The sequence below is a fragment of the Lactuca sativa genome, chromosome 9, assembly GCF_002870075.4.
Source record: "Lactuca sativa cultivar Salinas chromosome 9, Lsat_Salinas_v11, whole genome shotgun sequence".
NCBI lineage: Eukaryota > Viridiplantae > Streptophyta > Magnoliopsida > Asterales > Asteraceae > Lactuca > Lactuca sativa.
Window position 1 is genome coordinate 3,610,575 of NC_056631.2, and position 10,480 is coordinate 3,621,054.

At 35.1% G+C, this 10,480-nt stretch overlaps 1 protein-coding gene across 1 annotated transcript; it reads right to left on the reverse strand.

The window, feature by feature from the left end:
* Nucleotides 1–3,522: 3,522 nt before the first annotated feature.
* Nucleotides 3,523–9,840, reverse strand: LOC111920378 (putative GTP diphosphokinase RSH1, chloroplastic). The gene is made up of 23 exons (XM_023915944.3): nt 9,472–9,840; nt 9,206–9,384; nt 8,080–8,256; nt 7,804–7,869; nt 7,568–7,660; nt 7,254–7,385; nt 7,066–7,167; nt 6,909–6,986; nt 6,744–6,815; nt 6,562–6,669; nt 6,358–6,455; nt 6,225–6,285; nt 6,083–6,145; nt 5,943–5,999; nt 5,749–5,850; nt 5,467–5,625; nt 5,230–5,361; nt 5,042–5,128; nt 4,872–4,943; nt 4,708–4,794; nt 4,166–4,622; nt 3,972–4,033; nt 3,523–3,888 (listed from the first exon to the last, which is right to left on the reverse strand). Exons 1-23 carry the CDS (start codon nt 9,494–9,496, stop codon nt 3,715–3,717), a joined length of 2,643 nt encoding a protein of 880 aa, XP_023771712.1. The 5' UTR covers nt 9,497–9,840; the 3' UTR covers nt 3,523–3,714.
* Nucleotides 9,841–10,480: the final 640 nt, after the last annotated feature.

The following is a 10,480-nucleotide window of genomic DNA, read 5'->3' on the forward strand; positions in this document are numbered from 1 at the left end:
TAATGTTGGTATATAACATACATGTTCTCGAGTCTCCTTAACCATGCAACTCCAAATAACATCACGAGTCTATCAAACTGTCGGTTTTTCATGTATAGAGTAGACTGCCACAACTTGCAACAGATCTTCATATGATACCATCTTTGTCTGCAGTTTTGCATATGATATTCATCTTTCCATGAATGATCTAACTCCTTCTGATACACAAAATCATGATCTTGATGTTCCCATTGCTCTAAGGAAGGGTAAGCATTCTTGTACTTACCATATACCTTCTTTTGTATTCTATGCCAAATTGTCTTCTATAAAAACAGTTGGTGAAGCTTTGAACTATTCTGGATAGTGGGATGTTATGATTGATGAGATTTATGCTCTTGATAATAACCATACATGGGGTTTGCTAGACATACCTACGAGTAAAAAGGCGATCAGTTGCAAATTGGTGTTCACGATAAAAGTTTGTCCAAATGGATAAGTCACTCGTGTGAAGGCATGGTTGGTTGCTAAAGGATATGTTCAAACTTATGGTGTATACTACTTTGAGACATTCTCTCATGTGGCTAAGGTATCATACATCTGCTTCTTAATCTAACCAGTTATTACTTGTGATCAGGCTCTTCACCAACTGGACGTGAAGAATGCCTTCATGTATGGTGACTTACATGAAAAAAAAAATTATATTGAGCAATCATCTAGGTTCGTTGCTCGTGGTGAGTGTGGCAGAGTTTGTAGATTGCATAAATCACTATATGGTTTAAATCAATCCTCTCGGGCTTAGTTTGGCTGGTTTATTGTTATGGTGACAGAATTTGGCTTACAAAGAAGCTCTTATGATCATTATGTGTTCTTGACTTGAACGTTTTCCAGATGCATTTTGCTAGTGGTGTATATTGATGACATTGTAATTATTGGGAGTGATGAAATTAGGACCAAGAAGTTGAGAGATTTTCTTACTTCTCAGTTTGAAAAAGAAAAAATAATAAAAATAAAAATAAAAATAAAAAATAAAAACTACATAGAATTTAGGTCTCTTGTACTCGAAGATTGCATGTTTATCCAATGTAAATATTGTTTGGATATTTTGAAGGATTCTGGGATGATTTAAACACAAATGTTGTGAGGCCCCAATAATTTTAAATATAAAACTGAAAGCAAGTGATGACGATTTATTTGATAATTCAGAGAAATACAGAAGAATTGTAGGAAACGTTCAAGCATTGCTTTCCTTGGTGGGTGTTGTAAGTCAGTTTGTTTCATTGGGGATATTGTTAGTTATTGTGAAGTATCTAAAAGGTGATCATGGTTATGTGTCCTTGAAGGGTTCACATATGCCAATACAATAGGGACCCTACAAATAAGCATTCGCCTATATGATATTTGTGTTCGTGGAAAGTAAGAAAGAGAATGAGGTTTTCCCTCAAGTTGTTGAATCTGAATACAGGACTATACCTGAGATTACATGCGAGCGGATATAAGTATGTAATATATATTGGTTATGGAGGTTTAATGCGGAAAAGGACACTCTTTGGAGGCGAGTGATTGGTAGTATTCATAGATGTGAAAGGAAGCTTATTCACTCTTGGGCTAAAAAATCTTCCCCGAGCACTTGGAGTAGTATTGTCAATGTCTTCTCGACTTTTGGCAATATTGGTATTGATTTTTCAGATATTTTTGAATTTCAGGTGGGGGATGGCAAGAAAATTTTGTTTTGGCTAGATGATTGGCTAAAGAACGAAACTTTGGCAGTGAAATTCCCTTCTTTATATGCGTTAGACAAGAAGAAAACTTGATTTTTAAGTGATAGATGGGCTAATGACACTTTCTCATGGGCGTGGAAGAGGAAACCCAATAATTCTCAAGAGTTGCTGGAATTGAACTCTATTGTGGATATCACAAGGTTTGTTGTGAGCTCCAATGGGCCTAATACTTGGAGATCGAGGTTAGCTGTCGATGGTTCTTTTCGTGTGTATGATATTAAGGCTCTCATTGACAGTAAATTGACCGTCCCGGTAAATAACCCCACGGTTTGGCTTCACTTAGTTCCCATAAAGTGCATTAGTTTTGTTTGGAGAACTTGTATGGGGCGTATTCCTACGGCAGTGGCTCTTTCCAAGAGAGGTATCAAACTTTCTTCTATTTCCTGTAAAATGTGCTTTATTGGGGTGGACATTGCGGATCATATTCTCTTGGATTGCCCGGTTGCTTTTGAATCCCTGGGCTGGATTTTCAATTGGTGTGGCATTCCTACACAGAGGTTCATTTCGACTTCAGATTTTGTTAATTTTGCTGCCTCATGGGGGAACTGTCCAAAAAAGAGGAGAATATTTATTGCTATCTGTTTGGTTTTCTGTAATGTATGTGGAAAGCAAGGAACGATATTTGGTTTAACAGAATTAAAGTGAACCCTGCAAAGTTGGCAGATAATGTGATTGTTCTGGTGTTTAGTTGGTTGAAATATAGGGGCAATTTTGGAAATTGTAGATGGGAATGTTGGGTTTGTTCCCCGTTTGATATTTTGTAAGTTGTTTTGTTTTTTCTTTGTGTCCAGTCTTTTTTTTTTAGGTCGTGGTTTTAATAATATTTGCCAGTTATATATATATATATATATATATATATATATATATATATATATATATATATATATATATATATATATATATGGGTTAGGTTATTTTGTTTTCACTATCTATTGTGTGTCTGTATGACTAATTCTAGACCAATCATTTGTTATTTTAAGAAAGTAATTAATACATATTACATGTTGAAGATATAATAGGTATTAATTACATTTTCAGCATTTAATAAGCATTAATTACTTTCTTAAAATAACTAAAATGATTGGTCCAGAATCAATCATACAGGCACACAATAGATAGTGAAAACATTTGAACATATATATATATATATATATATATATATATATATATATATATATATATATATATATATATATATATATATATATATATATATATATATATATATATATATATATATATATATATATATATCGGGTGAAACTAGATATGCTCAATCAAAATCAATGAACTCGTATTGTGATAATGGGGCAGTTATTCCATATTGCAAACAATATCATTTTTCATAAAAAGGACTAGACATGAGAGGAGATTGCCATTTCACTCATGTGTCAAATAAGAAGTCAACCATATTTACTCCTCATATTTGACCAAGTCGATTAGTTGATATCTTCATCAAAACTTTACTTGATTTGAGAATCTTTGGTATTTGTAGAAGTCAATTAGGAGAATCTTTTCCCGGAGAAGTGTTTTAATGTAAATATTACATTTATTATCATGGGCTCATAGCCTCATAGGGTAGCCTATGTCTAGGATTAGTACGATTCATGCTTCTATATATAGTACTATACCTTCTCCTTGTAAGACATGAACTAGTAAACACTGAATGTATTTCTTGTTTTCATGTGAGTTACCTGCCTAATTTTTAATACAAGTAAACGACTGGTACGTTGTTTCTTGGTTGCCTATCAAGAAACAGTGCGTGTAATTTGTAAACCTCCATTATCATTGGAAGTATTTTTACATGTATAATTCCTTCTCTCTTCCTTTATATACAGTCCACCTGTCTCTATTTATTTGGATTATAATATATATATATATATAAATATGACAAACTATATACACCAAAAAGAGCGTATAAAGAATCTTGGTATTCCAAGCGGAACAAAACTTGCTATCAACATTCTCGTAATTGGTGGGTGTTTTTTACTCCAGGCCAGCTGCAGCCGGTGGACCATCCCAAAACTCCAAGGACCAAATCAACCTGTGAACATGCACTCACCATGTTCTCAAACCTTGCTTCAACATGGAACAGAATAACTGCCATTCCTTTTCCCCTAACAACCTCAGCCTGTCCAAATTACACACTCATCATCAACCATATAACCAACCAACTCCAACACACATGAAAACAAGAAACAATCACTCACTCACCGCACATGAGCAAATTGTGACACCAACATCACCCAATGCCTTTGAGATATCAGCAAGCATCCCTGTCAACACTTATTTACTGTTACATATATATATATATATATATATATATATATATATATATATATATATATATATATATATATATATATATATATACAGATAGATGATAGTTGATGGAACAAAAAGTGTACCTCTTCTATCAATACAAACAACGCACATCCATTGGATAGAATGTCCTTCAAAATCAGTCCATGAGGAAATTTTCCCATCACGCCAGCTTTCAAGACCAGGTAACACCGCTTCCTTATGGATCATCATCTTAGCATTAGCAAAGCCATTCCCCTCATACACTGCCTTGCCCTTCAAACTAACACTCACTTGTTTGTTATGATTTCCGTTGACTTTGGGAACCTTAATACTACTACTACTACTGCTGTTCTTTAACTGGAAAAGATCTGCACCCATCATTTTCATGGATGACATTTCCATGACATTCATGACAATCTTCTCCCACGTGTGTTGGATCCCTTTAGAGTAGTCTGTTACTACCTCTTCCACTTCACTATCATCACCCGAATCAGCAAGAAACTCCCTCACCGAGTCCGCTGTTAGCTGACTCGCAGACTGAGACGCCTGCTCCTTCAAAAACTGAACACAATACTTCATATACATTATTACATAATACATACATCAGAATTCAGAAACATACAATCATCACATTAACCTAACCTACTTTCATAATCTTGTGTCTTGCACTTCGTGTTTTTGCATGTTGCAACCACTGCTTGTGCCTCTGGAAAGCGGATTTGCTCGAGAGGGCCTACAATTTTTTATTTAATTAAATTATTTTTGAATAATAATAATAATAATAGCTGATGATGGTTGAGATTAACTAACGTTATATGTCACTATCTCCACAACTTCTGCATTTGCAAGCACATGCAAGGGAGGAACAATATTGCCATTGACCTGATGATGATGATGATGATGATGTGATTATTAGACTTAACTCTTGAGACCCTTATGTCAACAAAAATACTCATCAAACAGTTACAGAATGGACTTGCCTTTGCAGCTACCATACTGTTCCCAATATCAGTGTGTATCATATAAGCATAGTCAATGACAGTTGCTCCCTTGGGTAAATTCTTAATCTGTAATGGATCATACATGTAAAGAATAAAGTGAAGAAGAAGCAAACAAACAAACAATAATGAGACATAAAATATGCAAGCAGTGTCAGTCAGCATTTTACCTCTCCCCTTGGCGTAAATACAAAGACACGGCTACCTAGAAGATCCTTGGTGATTGTATCTACAAACTCTCTAGAGCTCATGTTTCCAACAAACTCCTCTTGCCATTCTCTAATCGCATTCAGCCACCCAATCTGAAGAAATCAGTTGTCAAATGAATAATATATTATGATTTATGATGATGATGATGATGATGATGATGATGATGAGTAAGTACTAAGTAACAGATAGCAGCATACCCTGAGGGCTACATTTGCGTTGTTAAGGCAGACTGGTTTCCCTCTCAAGTATCTGTCATTAGCCACTGTATGCCTGACTAAGCCATTAACAACAACTTTCCCACTGTAGTGAGCAGCAATACCTCTTTCTGCTATCAAGTCCATCTCTTCAGTTCTAATCTGCACTTGCATATAATAATAATATAAAGTATAAACATTGCTTCTTCACTTGTTCTAAAGTAGTTGAAGAAAAATACAAGACTAATCAACCAAACCAAAGCCCAGTGAAAATAATTCCGGTACCTGAACTTCTAGACGAAACATGCTCTCATAAAGAAATGGAATTACAGTAGTATGAAGGCTCTGATAACCATTGGGTTTTGGGGTTGCAATGTAGTCTTTCATCTGTGAAAAGAAAAAAAAAAAAAAGTGTATATTAATAAGAGAAGGAGCTGAAAACCAACTAGAATCAAGGGCAAAATGGTCAAGATACACACAGCTCGAGGTATGGGGGTCCAGATCCCATGTACCAGCCCAAGGACATGGTAGCAAATCTGCAACGAATAGCATTTATATAAGGAATAATGTTCTTGTAAAAGCTGTGCAGCAAGTATTTGGCAAATGTAAACTTTATTACCTGTTGTGCATTACATAAAGGCCCTACACCAACACAAGGCTTGGGTTTGATTATGATCCTCAGCTGTTAAACCAAATACAAAAAAGCATGTCAGAAGAATAAAATTAGAAGCAGCCAAGTTATTGGACAACTGATTAACTACCTGTGCAATTTGATTAACTTCATTGATTGAACCTTTGGATTTGAGTACAGATTTATGGATGCTGCAAATACAAAGAGTCCAAAATCAACAAGATGCAGATGCAACTTTAAAAGAGGGGGATCCATCACCTTACCTGTAAGGTTCCTTACAGACAGAACGCACTTCAGTTTTCACAGTCATAAGGTCTAAGAACTGATCGTCTTCAATCTTCTTAATCAAAATTTTATTTGCCTAACAGAGGAAGATAACAATCAGCCAGGAAACATGAAATGGTGAAATGAATGACGGATGTAATGATAATAGACATTAACAAATTTAACTTCACAGATGAAAGTACCTCTTCAATTTCTTTCTCCTGTTCTTTACAGAGTTCTGCAACTCGTCTCTTGACTTTAGCATAATCTTGAGGGTTTGTGTACATGAAGGACAAATTCTCAAGCTCAGACTGCAAAGAAAATTATGTTCACAAAGATGTTATACCAATAAAAAAGGAACTCCTTTATATAATCTAAAATCTACCTTAATTTGGTACATTCCAAGGAGCTTTGCAAGAGGAGCAAAAACTTGTAGTGTCTCCATTGCAATGCTGGACTGTAGATGATCAAAAATTATGAGAACAAATGAGAACTTTGAATCACATAAAATTGTGCTGTGTTGATATTTGATCAAAAAATCTGACTTAACCTGCTTATGTGAAGGCATATGTGAAAGAGTCCGCATATTATGTAATCTGTCTGCTAATTTGACAATTATGACTCGGACCTGGAAAAAGCAGTAAATTCAGCAGCAATTGAAATTGAAGTAAAATTAAGACCTTGCAATAATCAGTGAATGTGTTAACCTCCTCAGTCATGGCTAGAAACATTTGTCGAAGATCATGTGCTTTCACATCTTGTACTGAATGACTTTCATTTTTATACTTCAGCTTGCCGAGTTTTGACACCTGAATTAGACTAGAATCAAGTCTGACAGATATTTTAAAAATCACAACTGCAAAAAAAAAAATGTACAGTATGCAAAATAGAACACCTTAGTTTCTCCTTCAACAATGTGACGAACAGTTGCACCAAATTCCTTCTCTATTTTTTCAAAAGTAACATGATTTGTATCTTCAACCGTGTCATGTAATAAACCAGCAGCAATTGACTCCCAGTCCAATTCCTTAAGAAATGTTTGTTAATTATTAGTCAGCTAAGTGATTTTTTTTTAATAACACCATTATACAAAAGCAATTGAACCAAAGGAATTTAATAAACTTAAAAAGGTCAGGTCCCCACCAATTGCTGATGGGATATCTAACGACTTATTTCCATAAGAACCATTCATAATATTGTGCAACTCACAAGTTCTCCCAGAATTCTTGCAACTTCAACAGGGTGAATGATAAAGGGTTCTCCACTTCGTCTTTTTTGCCCATCATGTGCCTCAAAAGCCAGCTACACACCACAAAAAAAAAAAAAAAAAAAAAGTAGAAAACTAGGATTAAAGCAATTGAAAGGAAAAGTCAAATACAATAACTTAAAAGGCTAATTACTCCATTAATAAATAATAATCATACATAACGACTGTAAATCCCTACATTTAGAGCAGCTTGCACTAATTTTAACTCATCGGAAGTAAGGTATGCAATAGCAGGTTGAAGATCCTGTGGATATAAAAACAAAAGGACATTAGTAGCCCTTACTTAACAGCTTAGATCATAAGCATAATCTTTCTTGTGTGGTATGCAATACTGATTAAATTATACACATCTTATCTCGTATAGCATCTAAACACATTATTAAAGCCAACAAGGTTTGTGATACTAAGGGGTTCAGCATGAAAGAACTAACAGCTTGGCAATAAATCCACATACCTTCCACAAACGTTCAGGAGAAACCTCATCATATCCTGAAGGAAACGATGAAGAACAACTCACTGCCCATTTCCTACAAGCAAGATGGAGCAAATTTGACCTCACAAGTCTTCGTGGAGGGAAGTCATCCAAAGCTTCAAAGGATAACCTGGCTCTCATGTCAGCAGCCTCACATCTCTGGCATATGTATCAATTGATGAACAATGAATATCAAAACACAGAAAATCAATAAGAGGCTTGCACTTATAAAATGTATAACTCCTTAGCTATCTGATAATGCAAAAAAAATTCACTTCATCAAGGAACTGAGACGAGAAGAATAGGAATTGCATTAAGTATTGGTGCAAATTTTTAGAGTCAAGATAAAGAACAGTTTCTCATGCGCTACAACTTAAATGAAATGTTGGGAACTTATGTGCTACTTTGTGTTGTTTAGACTGTGAAATCAAAGGAAACAAATCTTTGTCTTGAAGTTGTTCCTAAACTTCTCTTCAACTGCAATTTAGTTACATATAATCAAGACAGGTCCTCGTGAGAGAAAAATGCTAGTGGTAGTGGCATCCTTCCATTTATGCGACTAACATATTCAAATCCATCAAAAAAAACAAGACAGAATAAGAAACCAAAAGCCAACATACAGTCTTTCACGGCTATGCACTATGTTTGATGGGTATTATATAGACTCATAGACAGGATCATTAGATTTTTAACTCCAGATACTTGACATGATGTAGCCTTAGTTTCAATGAGGACTACAATATTAAGAACTTTTGACATGGTTTTAACATGCATTTCAGCGTATCCTTGAGCCAATTGTACCAGAGTTACTATTTTTTTACATCCATATAGAAATTGCAATATTGTTTATACAAGCAGATAGCATTAGCCTTAGATTATGTTCAGGATAAAGTTTACGAAGTTCTATTCTATGGATTTCCAATATCCTAGGGGATGTGTTCAACAGCAACTCAGAATTATAACTATCTAGAACACTGAAACGACAGAAGCTGCAAAAATATGGTAATATCAGTAAAGGTAAAGTGAGAACTAGCATCAGCTTATACCACACCACATTTAAAAGAAAAGGGGAAAGAATGATTCTAAGTATAGGGCAAGTGAGTATTACATGGCCACGACGAATTTTTCTTCCACTCTGTACATGCAAAGCCGAGGAATTAGCAGTGCTAGCTAGCAAGCCAGTCAAGGCCCTTGGAGCCTTCCACGCACACGGAATCGGACTACAATCATATCTTCCACTCCCATCCCCTTTTGGATACTTACATATACTCACACATTCTACAGACACTGCCAAATATCAGATAATTAAGATTCAATTAGGCAAACCTTAATTAAAATTCACAGGCACAAAACCTATAAGCAATATATAAGTACCTGAAAAATTTGGAGCAGAAGCCATATCTAATGAGAAGCATCGGAACCTAACAGCAGCCTCATTGAATCAAGCTAGGCATAATGGCAGAGAAGAAACAGAACATCAAGCCACTCGAAATTCACTCAATTAAACTGATTAAATCGACGGTATAGAGATGAAGCCGCGGAATGACCAGAGTTCAACTGCCGCTGTCAATCAAAAGATTCGTATAAGGCTTTTCCGTATATACTCGTCGATCATACTCCGTTAGTAAGATAAAAGTAGGGTTATATGAATAGCTTCGATTAAAACGAAAGTGTGAAAGAAGAACAACACAACAAGAGTAGAGGGGAAGAGGATAATGAAAATGGTTAGCCGAAAACCACAAAAAAAGGGGGGTCTTGAAATATTAAGATTAATACAAAAATAAAAATAAAAATGGAAAGATATTTTTAGGTGGTGATTTTGTTGGTGAAATATTTGTTGGAAATGGGATCGGCGGAACACGGTTGTTGCGTTGGAAGTTTTTTAAGATTCTATGGCACGCCGGTGACACGTTTGACCCCCGGTTATTCCATTGGCTTACACCTACTTTTTTTTTTTTTTTTTTTTGGAATTCAAATAAGTTTAGGCTGAAGGGTGTGGATGCGGTCCCAGACCGTATTTTGTGCCACGTAGATTACGAACACCGCCTCCAGACCGCGGTCTCTGCACTGCGGTCCTTAAGTGTCGCGCTTTCTGATTGGTTGAGGGAAAAAAGGGAGCACCGCCGGTAAAAAAAAAAAAAATTTTTTGCTTTTTCTTTCTTTTATATATATATATATATCTTTACTATCTTATAAAAGAAATCTCACTTTTTCTAAAAATAGATTGAATATAATAATATTATTTTTTTTAAGACGTTCAAATCATTAAGCTAATAGTACAAGTAGTTATCAATAAAATAATATTAAATTTTAACGTGTGTTTTGAATCTTTATATTTCTCAACAAATTCTATCTCCTTCCCTGAATTTCGGATAATTCAAAA

What these genes read in the sequence shown, in the direction of transcription:
- LOC111920378 (XM_023915944.3), bottom strand. Translation starts at nt 9,496, where the DNA reads ATGGCTTCTGCTCCAAATTTTTCAG. An exon ending in TATTTACGCCAAGGGGAGAG is followed by an intron (nt 5,129 to 5,229) that starts GTAAAATGCTGA and finishes GATCCATTACAG; the next exon opens with ATTAAGAATTTACCCAAGGG. An exon ending in TGTTTGTATTGATAGAAGAG is followed by an intron (nt 4,034 to 4,165) that starts GTACACTTTTTG and finishes AAGTGTTGACAG; the next exon opens with GGATGCTTGCTGATATCTCA.